The sequence below is a fragment of the Dermacentor silvarum genome, chromosome 6 (assembly GCF_013339745.2).
Source record: "Dermacentor silvarum isolate Dsil-2018 chromosome 6, BIME_Dsil_1.4, whole genome shotgun sequence".
In the NCBI taxonomy this organism is placed as follows: domain Eukaryota; kingdom Metazoa; phylum Arthropoda; class Arachnida; order Ixodida; family Ixodidae; genus Dermacentor; species Dermacentor silvarum.
Window position 1 is genome coordinate 125,768,525 of NC_051159.1, and position 13,337 is coordinate 125,781,861.

Here is a 13,337-nt window from a genome sequence, read left to right on the forward strand (position 1 = left end):
TGTTTCGTAATCCACACTCAGCACGCTGGGTTTTTCGCCGTAAAAGACGTAACTAGATGCCGTTACTGTTGTCTTCGCCTGTAGTCCGCTGTTGGGACTCATTCTCAAAATGTAAATAGAAAAGGGGAGGTAGATGCAGGAGACCAGTGAAAGGGGGTGGGGAGTTGCTGTAGAAAGAAGCGCTGAGTGCAACGCCTACTTCTCGGAATCGCACGAAGTTGCGCTCTTTTTATTTTTCGTCTCTTTTCTTTCCCCTGCTCCCCATTACGGAGCACGCTCGTCTCGTGTCATCGAGGCCGTGTTATCTCGCCCGCCGCGATTGTGCCATTGCGGTAGGTGTGCCGGCATGCCAGCCTTCTCTCTTTTGTTGTGCCACCAGGTATTGTCACACGGCCGATACAAGTGTGGCCTTGCGTATCACGCGGACACACTTGGGTTTGGCCTTCCACCGCCGCTCGCTGTGTGGTGAATCGAACTGAGCTCTCCGTATCGCGCAGAGAATGTGGTTCTGTGAGCCGTTGCCATTGGCAGTCGCCTCTGTCTGCTGGGCATAGTTCAGCCTCGTAGTAGTAACCTTTTCGTTCATTGCCGGGATAGAGAAATACTGGGAAATAAGTTTTTTTGAGTGAACATGTGCCTTGTACGACATTGATTAGTGGCTCATGGCGCATTGACTTGAACTGTCGTATCTTCTATGTTAATATGGCCGCATTGACCAGAGCGGGAGAATCGCTCCATTTCTTTAGTATGCTTGTTCCCCAGCTTTGCATATACCCGCGTTTGCGTTAGTGTCAGCGTCGCTTGTCGAGACTGTCGTATAGGTTTGCCACTGGGCGTCAGCACTAGCGCAAGAAAGCGGTCTTCAGAAAACAGCACTGCTTCTGAGCCACGTGTTCCGGCATTCACGTTGTTCCCACCCACAGCCGCTGTTATAGGCACTAGAGGGCACGCACCTCAGACCTCTTAATCGGCGTAAGATTTAACGGGACGTCTTCGGCCGTCTAGAAGAACTTGTAGCTGATAAAGTTGGTAATCCATCTCGGTAACAAGCATAAGAGGTCAAGAAAACACACTCGCATACACGCACACACCCACGCACACAGACGTCCAAGAAAGGACCCTCTTTTCCATGCAAGGCACTTCGGTCGTCACCCTTGTGCTGGCGGAGGACGTATGAACTCCGTGCATTGTATGATAGGGCTCGTGTCAGCCAATCAAAAAACAGGTAAAGATAAAGGAGGTGGGCTCCTCTTTTGTGCGCTACAAATCCTTTCCCAGACGCTTCCATCCAGATTGCGCGTAAGGCGATCAGAGGCGGACAATAAAGGAGCCCTTCTCGTTGGTTCTCTTTTGTGGTTGGCTGACACGACCCGTAGTTTTCGCTGCACAGAGTTGGTGATATGGGATCTAAGCCTATGGGTGACGATCGCATATTTTCCCGTTGTCATGGTCTTAGTAACTTTTATCTACCATGCTATCGCAATCGCTGCAGGCTATTCTATTGTAATATATGTCTCCCTATAGCGGGTCCCTGTACTTGCACGTTCTTTTTCCAGCTGCTCAGGGTTTCAGCAGGCACAAAGAAGCTACACCGTTAAAAAAAATAATAAATTCTGAGGTTTTACATGCCAGAACGACGATCTGATTGTCAGACATGCCGTAGCAGGGGACTCCGCATCGATTTCGACCACCTGGGGTCCTTTTAACGAGCACCGAAATCTAAGTACACGAGCGCTTTTTTCATATCGCCCCCAGTCGAAATGCGACCGACTTCGAGCTCAGCAGCGCAACGCCATAGCCAAACCCGGCGGGTAGCCGCCCCGTTCTTCACCCCGTGCCTTCTCTCTTCTATAGAGTAGCCTATCCTTGCTAGACTTCCGACTGCGTGGGCCCCGTTGTTCGACGCAACCACAGCGGGGGGGGGGGGGGGGGGGGGGCACCAACGGCCGCGATAAGCGACGCATCGCCTCGGCGTCATCCCGCTCGAGCGGGAGGAGGGGGCCGTTCCCACGCGGTGAGCTGGCCACGCGGTCGCTGCCAAAGTCTGTGCCTCCGCCGCCGAGCCAATCTCGCCCTCCTCGCGATGCTTGTTTTCGGCCCCGGAAGCGATTGGCGACCAGCGTGCGCGCGCATGTTGTCCTGTTTGTGCGCTAGCATGCGCCTTGGACCGCCCTGGTCAGAGGAAGAGCTGATAGCGCGGCGGCGACCAGCGAGCGAGGAGGGACGCCACCGCCATTGTCTTTTTCCTGCGCGCCTGGGCGTTGCTAGGCGGGCTGGCAGGGCGAGCACGCGCGCTTGCTTGTTCGTTCGGGCATGTAGCGGCGCCTTTAATGAATGAATGAACCGAGCTCTTAACGGCACTGTGGGACACGGAGGGGGGAGGTAATAGATGAACGGGGAAGCTCGTGGTGGTCGGCATTGCGATATTTTTCGCCCTCTCGTTGTGCACGTGCCTGCCGCCTTGTAGGCTGTGCGCCCAGGCAAATTTCTTTTGCCACGTCGTTCCTGTATTGGGCCGTTCTTTTAGGTGGCTCCGGCGTTAATAACGGGCTTTCGCGACGTCCCAGTCTCGCAACTCGTACAACCGAGCTGAATTGCCGTAGCAGTTGGAATTATAAGCACGTTGGTTAAAAAAAAGAAACTTAGCCACTATGACTCCCAGAGTTCAGGCCGTAACGTGCCGCGTCATTGCTTCGGACGTTTCGAGGCTCTGTACAACGTTCACAGTTCAGCTCGTGGTGGCGTTGCAGTCAGAGCATGACAAATTTTCAGTTGAAGCTTTCCGTTGTTATTTATTTTATTTCATCTATTCTTGCCATTCAAACTGTTCTCATAGGGGTTGGCCGAATGTCGACTGCAAGCTCATTTTGTGTCTGGCTATGCTTGCTTTGAGAGTGTCTTGCTTTGATTTGTTTTGTCTTGGTTAAGGCAAGACGCATCTCGTGTATTGGGGAATCGAGAGACATTACTTACGCTCTGATTCATTCATAGAAATCTCTTTTTCCCATCATTGTGCGAAACACGAGTTTGTGGGCGCATTATTTCTTTTACTTACGTTTGTCCTGGTGCGACCAGTGCTACTTATGTTAAGTACGGGCCCAGCTTTAGAGGGAACAATGATTGGCGTGCGAGCAATATTGCTCTCCGCGCTTCCTTTGCCTTTGTTAATAAACTGACCGCATTAACTCTACGTAGATTAAAAAAGGTCATATCTCCGGCCCTCCATGTCTAATATGCACTGTAAGAGGCGCTGGAAAACTATAATTAGCTCCTTCCTCAAACATTGACCTATAGTACCCATGTACAAGATTCCAAATGGCTGCACGCATTACAAGAGACGCTGATAGACCAAGTTAAAAAAAGATAAGTCAGATGATGTCGACCGATCGACATAGCTTTGGTGTCGCGCCCGGTGGCGAGAAAGCTTTCGTTTTACATACAGCGTGCTTACCCGTTCGTGAGGCCGGCGGTATTAAAACGTACGCGTCTCTCTCTGTCCCATCTTTGTCGTTCGCAGGTGACAAGTTTCGGCTGGTGATCGCGACCACCCTTCGCGAGGACGGCTACCCCGACGACGGCGAGTACAACCCGGCCGACACTGGCCCGTCGCGCGCGGACAGCTTCGAGTACGTCATGTACGGCAAGATCTACCGCATCGAGGGGGACGACATCACGGGCGAGACCACCAGACTGTGAGTACATTTCAGGGACTGCCGTCCGGGTTTAGGCTGTTCGCACCTTCCGTGCCAATCTGGAGAAGGAACCCTTCGGGAAGCTTCGAAGCTGGCTTTTCCGCGATGCACGCTCGCGCGAAATATGGCGGCCGGCACGTTGCAAAAGTAATGATTACAGCGAAGCTCGCGCGTCATTATTGACTGCGTGTCTTTCTTTTTTTTTTTTTTTCGTCGCACCTTTGTCGAAACTAGAGCGAAATATTTTTGCTATTCACTAAATTATCCTTCTCAAGTAACGATAAGAAAACTTTTAGTAGTAGAGAGAAGTCTTGGTAAGCCAGGAGAGGCGCAAAAACAAAACTCTGGTTGCGGCGCCACATCGAAGTGCCCGCGCCAGCTTCGCCTGGCGTCAGGGCTTTGGCGGCGTCTTTTCGCGTCTAGTTAACTGGCTATTCATAACCCGCTGTACTGTGTTCTTAAGAACGCATGTATACTCGACCTAGCAGGATTTAACAACTTTCCTTGCGCTAAAACGACTCAAATATACGAGAGAAATTGTGGCGGCGCACTTGCGTACAGCCGTTGCAGTTTCAGCGAAAGTTGGGCTGCCTTGCGCAGCTCCAGGCCCGACGTACGGGAGCCCATCCTGGGGTGGGCTGAGAGGGTGGCGAAGGACTACCGCGAGTAGACCTCTCCCCACCCTCTACCCCGCTGCCCCTTTACTTTTAAAAAGGACGAATGAAGTTGTTACAACTACTAACAGAAGAAACTTTGACCTTAGTTTTCTCTTATAACTAACATCTTTATTTTTCTGCCGAATGAAGGAATGCAGATTTTAAAGAATTTATTTAGCAGTCTAGAATGACCGCGTCCCTTCACCGCACAAGAAGGAAACGCAGCGCACAACGTGCGCAATAGCAATTGAACAGTGTGCTGGCCGTAATATTTTGGGATCATTCGTGTGCTGCGGTAAAGCCAGCATGATCGTTTTCCAAAGGGTCTGCAGCTCGGAAGGACAACTGAGGGGATTCACAGACAGCGCTGCTCGTCTCGTCGCCCGACCTTTTAACGCCTTGCAGTCTTGCTGACCACTCTCGGTTTTCTAATTAATTTATGTCCTGATAGCTCGCTCTCGAAACTCCTTAATTAAAGAGCTGGTCACTGCATTCAAATCAATCAAAATCACGAGTTGGTGCTGCCTTACTTTCCGCCATTTCATTTTCCTACGCGAATGCACCCAGAGATAAAAATGTTAGTAGTAAATAAAGCAGGAGAGCATCGATTGAACCGCTGAGTATTACCGTGCCCGTGTTAGGCGTATTCGAGATCAGCTAGAGTTGAAATGGGAGTATTTTTGTTAGCTATTTGCAAGTTTTGCATGGTAGCAGATTTGGATGTAACGGGAATCGACAGCGATGAAGCGTGGAAAATGGGGAACGGTCGGAAGGCTGGCTAATATTAGTGTCTTACGCCTAGCCACTCCACACTGGGGAGGAAGGCAGTTTGTGGGAAACACAGAGACATTCTAGGAGCGTAAACGATTCTGCGGCGAAACACATGCAAGGAGTTTTTCCTAGTGTCCATTAAACGATGGTGTTGAACAAACGAAAAAGAAAAAAAAAAGAAAAGAAACACACGGCCTGAACGTACCTAAAATATACAAGCGGAGCAGCAATGGGGCGGATACCGTTGTACTGGATCACCTATGCGCCCAGCTCGGCAGTGTACCACCCTGGGTTCCCACTGGCATATGACTTGTGTGAACACAGCTGGTGGTATATCAGTCGGTCTCGGCAGTTGCACATCGTCGATGCCCCCAACGAACGTAAGTTTCTTGGCCTTTCCTTTGTTCTTTCTTCTGTTCGACTCTTTCAGGGACCAACACGTTAACGATCGAAGGACAGCCTTGTTAGCTGTCCTTCACGCGACTGGACATCTAGTCCGATGCAAGACTCAGTACATGTTGCTGCTTGTGGACGTCTCGTTACGAGTGAAAGCGTTCGCTCTTGCGGCTTATTTCTCCTCGTCTGACACGTGTCGTCCTTTGTGTCGTACGTTTCTGTCGCCTGATGTGTCGTCTCTTTTATTTAAGCCCGCTTTCCATTGCGACGTTTCCATTGGTGATCGCGTTTGTTTGTGCTTCACCGTCTGACGCTTCTTCGCGAAGGCGTTTCTGTTGCTTGTATTGGCCCGCTACCTCCGAACTGTTACCCCTGAGTTCGGCTTCCTGTACCTCTTCGTAGCTATGCAGGAAAGACGCAACTTCCGCAGTTCGGTTCGCTTGCTGTGATCGTTGGCTCGGGGCACATGTAGCGTGGCCGCACTCAGCGGCGCTTAACAGCGCTTCCTGGCTGATTCAAACCGGAGTAGAAAACGCGTGACGTATTCGGTCTCTTGTTATACCGCTCTTGACCATGATTACTGGCGGCGGGGAAGCCATCTTCACGGTCAGGCATGTTCCGCCCAGCGCTTTGTAGCGAGCGCCTCCAATCGCCATCGCTGCCGTATAGAGGCGCGAATTGCCCTCAAAGTTCGTGGTTGCGGCGAGGATTCTGAGTGGTCGCGTGATGCCTTCCATGTGTGATATTGACTTGTAAACGATTTCCGTTGCCTCCCCTGCTGCTGCCCCCTTTGGTGACCAGGGCCCGTGGTGGCGACCGCGTCCGATCGTGGTGGGGGGGTACTCGGGGCATCGATTGTAACCGGACAGATGTGTAGCGGTTTCGCGTCCCCTTGGCGACCGGCGAGCTCGCTTTTAGTGGCGCGCTCGTTCGCGCGGATCTACAACGCGATGCGTGCCGCTCTGGCGTCTCCTGCGCGCGGGCTGCCCTCGTTAACGCCCATTACTCTAATGCAGGCGCAGCTGCAGTGATTATTTACCCCGCCGCCACGACCGCGCGCTCAATACATTCGGGGGCGGAGCTGCCGCAACCTTTTGGGCACGATGCGCGTTTGCCGATGTCGTTAAGCGTTTGCTGACGCTTTGAGATGCCATCGGCTTCGGGTAGTAAGACGCGTCTGGCAGTCGAAGTCTTCTTCTGCCAGGCAGAGCTACCATACTTGCATGGAAGTCGTAATGAGTTTGGTTACTTGCGAGGGAGCACTTAGGGCTTCGTAAAATAATCCGTGGGTTGAGCTGAGTTTTTTTGTGGAAACGGCAAATTTTTTTATGGAAGAATCGTCAACTGCCGGCGGTTCTCAGATTCCTTCGTCCAGCCGGTTCGTCGTCCTAAAATGTTACTTTCTCGCCTATACAGCATTCTCACTTTTCTTTCTTCTTGAAGGCATTTGCACCGCGATGCTGTGTTTTCTTTCAAAGTCTGCGCGGTGGGTTGGGGGTTGCAGCACTCGCGTTGCAACCTCGCTCTGCAACGTGATGTTGCAGCCAATATTTAACGGCGTAGTGGACTCTTGAGACACCGCGCGCCATTTTCAAAATGGTAGCTAGGAGCAAACTGTCGAAAATTTTCGGACTGTGGGTCACGAATAACGGAGCGACAGTAGTAATCGAGGCAAAACGCTCTTTTCTTTTCTTTTTTGTCCGGCTCGTTTACCCCCAAAAGAAATTGTCTTCGCGCCGCCGTCTCGGCAAGCAGCCCTTTCTCTATGCTTCGAGCGAATCTTCAGAACGGGGGTTGTGGATGTGTGTTTTTGTGGCGCACGTTAGTCGAGCGTTTTCCCGAGAGTGCTCGCTGCGTCCATTATTTCAGCAAGACCGGCGGTGGCTGAAAAAATAAGCTCTCGTAGGAAAAGTGAGAGAGAGACAGAGAGAGTTCCTTGCTAGGAGAGAGGGGCAGGCGAAATGCAGGAAGAGGCAGGGACTGGAGACGTCATTCGTCTCGTTGTCAGTCGAGTGGTTCTATGTCGGCACGCTGCGCCTTCGTATTCGTCGTCGTTTGCCGTGTCTTCTTGCTCCCGGCTTTCCATGAGGCCTGCAGGACGTTTTGCGCGCGTATCCGGAGAGGCCGAGAGGAGTTCGGCGTGAGCGTGGCCGGGTTCTGTGTGTCGTAGTTGTCTCTTTGTGTATCACTCTCCGCGCGGGAAATGCCGCGCGAGGTTTTCTGCGCAGCTGTAAAACGCGCCGGTGCTCGGAGGGGCAGGCGGGCGGCGCTCCTCCGAAATAGATGCGCTCCTCTGGCGTCGCGCAGTGGCACGCGGCCCGGCCCGTAGCCAGCGAGCGCGACAAGAGCTGGGTTGGCTCGGGATGCTGTTCCTTTCTATGCGCCGCTGCCGCCCTGCTCGCTTCGGCTGCACCACACAACGCCGCCGGAAGTTCGACGGGAAAGGCATAGGCATCGCTACGGGGAATAGGCATTACGGATAAAGGACGTCGGGAAATGAAAGTACGGAATGAAAGTACGATAAAGAAAAAAAAGTTTAGATATCTGGGTGCTCCGCTGGCTTTCGCCGCGCTCTGCTCGATGTATTTTGATGCTTCAGGTTGTGGGCCTCGCTCGAGTCTTTCGTTGTTGCCTTCTCGTTTTTTCGTGTGTATGCAAAGGCTTCCCTGCGGTGAACGAGATTTATGGCGCGCTGTTCGCGTTTGTCTCCCGAAAGTTCTTGCCGCGATTTTGTTTAAGAAAAGAAACAAGAACAAGCGCTCTGGCAGAGTGCGCCTTACCGTACGTCTTGCCACTCTCGCTTCCTGCTTTGTCTCAAACGCCTAATCTGCCCGCGTCGTTTCTTAACGTCGTTAGCTGCCGTTAAGCGAACTTTATTTTCCTGTAATGCTAACATTTTTTTTTCTATGCTTCTTTTTTTTTCTGTCTTGGCAACTCTTTCATTCCAGTGCGCGCTATACTTCTTCCGTCACCGTGTCCATTCCTCGCCACTTTCTCTTTTACGTTTTCTTTCGGCCGACTGCCGCTTCTTGTCGCCACTGCACTGGACTCCCCCTTCCATCTATCTTTCCTTACTTTTGCCCGGTCTAACTGTGGTGTGCACGTCCCTGCCGGCCACTAGCTGGCCACTGGGTAGTCGTAGCAGCAGCAGTAAAGGTGCATGCACCGTGCTTCGGCGGACCTCTCGACCGGAACCACCCCTGCGCGGGGCGTGGGCCCCTGCCGTGCATGCCAAGTGGGCGAGGAGAGAGCAGCATTGCAGCCAGCGAGGGCCATCAGATCAGGGGGGAGGGGGGGTTACCGCTCGGCGCAAAACCGCACGTATGGCGTACCGGGCCGGCCGGTCCGTGAAAATCTGTCTCTGGCGCTTTTTTTTTTTTTTTTTCCCGCTTCCTTTGTTTTTCCCATACGAGCCTCTAGATTTCAGCCCTTTCTCTCGCCGTGCCCAAACTCCATTTGTCCGTTACTCTTTCTGTCTCTCCTTCCACTCGTGCGCCTCTAATTCTTCCTTTCGCTCTTTTGTTCTTTTTTGTTCATCCCCCGCCGTCGCTGTTCTGGGCGGCAGAGCAGCAGCAGCACGCTACTTTGTGCTTGCCTGCGTCATTGTTTTTGGACGACGAGGACCGCTAGGGTAAGAGAAGGTGGCTTGCGAGTGGGCAAAGGGGAGTAGCAGTTTTTTCGGAAGTGGAAGGGGTTGGGGGAGGAACCCGGGGCGCTCGCTCGCGCCTCGCGCTTTGCGGTTTCTCTCTCTCTCTCTCTCTCCCCCGAGCTCTTTGGCGGCGGTGAAGTGCGGAGGAGAAAGAGGGGGGGGCAACGCTTGGCGTAAGGCGACCCCGCGCTGCTGCAGCCGCCGCCGCCGCTGGTCGGCCGTTTTGTGTCGCGCTCGGGCCGCCCGCCCGTGCGTTCTCGGGAGCCGGCCGGCGGCGTTGTCGTGTGCGCCGCATTGCCCCTGTGAAGACGGCATGCCCACCAGGCGCTTTTTAGCTAGCACGCTGCCTGGCCACCCACTGTCGTCGTCGCAGCCCAATCGCGGAGATGCTCTGGTATCTCGTCTGGCGCTGCTGGCTCTCGTCCGGTGTGGTTGTCTTCCTGTGAAGCAGCACGTTCCGCGCCTGCTTTGAAGATGCGTCGCCAATCTGTCGTGTCTTCTGTACTGCTATGTCCACGTGTGTGCCTGTGTGCGAGTGCGTCCTTGCGCGAGTGCGTCCTCGTGCGTCTCTGCCTCCTTCGAAGTCTGTTGTGCGTGAGTCTTGCACCGTGTGACTTCGGTGGTGCAGCTTCGATGATTCGCCTCCGCTTTAGCGCCTCACGTCTCCGTGCTTGCACACGCTGTACGCCCGTGGCCTGGTCTTGCCTCATTCCGAGTGCTGTCATGGTCTTGTTTAACTGCTGCCTTTTGATTCTTCGGTTGTATCTTTTTTTTTTCTTTTTGTTGGTGAATGTTATGCATGCTCCACCGTATTCTCTCTTGAGTCTTAGCTCTTCATTGGTCAATGCTGCCTCAACTGTTCGCTATAAACTTGTAAAGTTAGTCAATTCTGTAAAATAGTTTTGATGGAACAGTGGCTGAAACATTTTTATAGTATCTGAAAGACCCGCTATATTTACGTAAAAATGTTTTGGTGGCGTTAAATTTATCCGTTGGGTCCCTCTGAGGCGTTGTTACTTGAAGCATGAAGTACCGTCAATGTTGCGACACTTCTGTTGCCGTTATCAGTGCGTTCGCTAAGGAAGTCAGCTCGAACGAATATTCAGGTTCGCTGGTGTAACCTGATTTAGCTTTACTAAAGGCTCAGCTCGCTCCGCAGTCCGGACTACCTACAAAATGAGAGCAGGCTAGTTTAACTTAGACCGCTTACCTGCGCGTTGCGATTGAAATTTAGAATCTGTATAAGGCAGTGCATCTTGCAGCTCGCCAAGTGCACCTTGAGCAAGCTTTGTATGCCATTCCCGTCAACGAAGCGCACGTTGCGTCAGAACAACAGTTAACTTTTGCTTCCTTAGAACTTCTTGCTCCACGTTCTTTAGAATTATCGTGTGCATTAGTAAGCTTTCCACACGTAGTGCAGTAAACGGAATCAGTTTAGTTTCTCACGGCCTCAGTGGTCATTCGGCGACGAAACGATTTAGGCTCGACCGAATTGCTGCGTGCGCACTTTCACGGCGCACCATAGGAGCGCTAATCCGTTCTTAGAATCAAAGCTCTTTCACGAGTACAGCGCCGCCCCTTGACTGAATTGGTCAGTACGCTGCGGTAACGATTCGCCGTGTATCCTGCGAAGTGGAATTGCCTGGGCAGCGCTCCACTAGTCCAGTGCCTTCGAATAGACGCTGAAAAGCGCCTACACGTTTACGAAGTTTCATATCGGTAATCGCGGAATACCGTTATCGAAGCACATTGATCGCTTCAGTCGAGGAGGAGGAGGACGAGTAAGGAATAGGACGTCCACTCTCTGGTGGTGAGGCGGAGTGCAGTTAAGTGTCGGGACGTTCTAGAATACGGAGTGAGCTTTCCCCATCGCTGTGCACGTGTCCGCATGGCGATCCTGCAGCTCTCAGGCGTGCGAGGAGAAGACGTGAAGCGGAAGAGCGGTCGCTCTACGCACGGACGTCCGACGACGTTCACCTGGCATGGCTTCAGTGCACGGCCCCCTTTTTTATTTTTATTTCTTTATTTACTACCTCCTGCCCGTGCTTCATTACCGGCAGCACTAGCACGATGGTGCGAGCCCTGCCATTCAGAGCTCGCGGAGCGTGCGGCGGTGATTGGCGGTGTCCCGGTCGAGGAAGGTGTTGTGCCGGCGGCGGCGGCCGAGGCACGCAAAGAGACTCTCACTCTGCTCCTAAACGGCGCTTGGATGACGTATGTGCGCCCAAGCGACAGCGGGGGACGGACATTGAAAGTGTCTTTGCGCACGGATGGCTTCGTTCCAGTGCTGCATTTACAAGGTGACGTAGCGATGGCTGTAAATGCATTATCTGGAATGGAAGGCGTCCGCGCCCGCTCGCCTGTCGGTCTTCTCTCCTGCTTAGCCCCGCCTCCTCTACGTCAGCCTGCGGTCCTCGAGCGTGTGCATCGGCGGCGTCGACGTCGTCTTCGGGTGTGAGTCCTTGCGTCCGCGCGCAAGATGGAGAGCATCGGGCCATGTGCCTCGTGCAGTGCCGTGTGTGCGCGCGGATCGTGTTGTTCTGTAGTTCTATCTCTGTTTCCTTTGTAGTGGTGCGCATCGGGCAGTGCCAACACTCCCATTCTCGATGACCGTTCCGGTCGGGAACCAGTCTCTGGAAATAAAGCTGCTCGTTGTCTGGTTGGGAGCCCATTATTCTTCTTCCTGTCGTACACGACCACGTTGTGTCTGGATCTCTTCGTGTTCTGTATATCTGCATTAGTTTCCGACCTAGAACTGATGTTCTTGTAGCTTCCTTGGGAACGGTGCTTCTTGGGATACTTGGCAGTGGTGCGACTGTGAAGCAATGTGCGAAATCGGAGCAGTTTTCGCCGATGACTACAGACAAGTCACGCAGATTGACATGAGTCATAGCATTTGGTTATTATCGACGTCAGAAACGGCGGAATATATGGCTGGTCACGAAATGTGTGGTTAGGAATAAAGCGAGGGATCTGTGTATTTGAGCTTGGGACAGCTCGTGAAGCTTCAGTGATGCCTAGAATTACATGTCTACGCGCAAATGACATTTAATGAACAAACGAACTGTTCTGCGTAAAGTTCGCTAAAAGAGTCGCTCTTATGAGCTGCGCAAAAGAGGAGGGCTTTGTAATTTTCCATCAATTCCTTGTCACTAGTAAATCTGAAAGCAGAGAAGGGCTTAGCTGAACCTCGTTGCAATAAATACTCAAGGACAGAGAAATGTCTCGGATGACCGCCTTAGAAATTCGGGAAATGTGATTCGATTGAAGGAATGAATTGAAACGATGATATGAAGTTGCACATTTCGTTTCCAGCCTGCCATCATGGTGCACCGATTCTCACGTTGAAATATTCCACGTAGATAAACGTCACCAGCTACCGTAATACTGCGTCTATATAAATCTGGACGAATATGCTCTTTCAGGTAAGTATAGCCGAAGATATGCGCAGCATTCGCTCAAAGCCGGAAATACACCTTATACGCCTACGTAGCTATAGCGATTTGAACTCGTTGTTACAGTGGTGGAAAGTTATAGCGAGCGGAAAATAGTCGTGTTTGCGTTCGGCTTATCGAAAACATTCGCTCGTCACAGAATAAGTACTTCCATGGGCGTACAAAACAAGCCAACGGGTGGGGTTAGTTTATCCTGCGGTTGTATAACTGCCTCGCACTTCAATGCCAAAGTGAAGAGAAAAAGTGAAGCTTTCAGTACTCGCAGTGCTGCTGCAGTGTGCAAACTAACATCAATCGGTTGAGAAGCCAAAAGCGGCCAAATGTCAACGAAACAGCCGTAAACTTTAAAAAATATCCAAGGAGAACTTGTGTTCCTTGTGGCAGGCTCATTCGAACAAAAAGAATTTTTTTCAAATGTATGAAAATGCGAGCAACTGATATCAAAGACGGCGAAGCCGTATAAAGGATCCTTCATACCTTTCGAAAGTTCTAGGGGCCTGGTTTGCTTCTACCGAAATCTACCCAACACTTTGCAATCCCTTAACTATATCCGGCGCAATTCCCTTGCTATACCCGAGCCGTTTCAAATGATTCACTGTGTCCGAGCTTAGTTCTTTTATAGTCTGCGGTATATACAACACAGGTTACTGTTTCTGCGTCGGCTCTTTTGACACTGGCGTTGGGCTGCGTGTTCCGACGGCCTGGTCATAAAGCCGCG

At 52.0% G+C, this 13,337-nt stretch overlaps 1 protein-coding gene across 3 annotated transcripts in view; it reads left to right on the forward strand.

Moving 5' to 3' along the window:
* Positions 1–13,337, forward strand: part of LOC119455940 (DNA-directed RNA polymerases I, II, and III subunit RPABC3) — a 132,365-nt gene that overhangs the window by 94,668 nt on the left and 24,360 nt on the right. For all 3 annotated transcript variants that reach the window (XM_037717490.2, XM_049669449.1, XM_049669450.1), the window contains exon 3: positions 3,518–3,692. In XM_037717490.2, the coding sequence (XP_037573418.1) occupies positions 3,518–3,692 (175 nt within the window). The remainder of the gene's footprint in view (positions 1–3,517; positions 3,693–13,337) is intronic.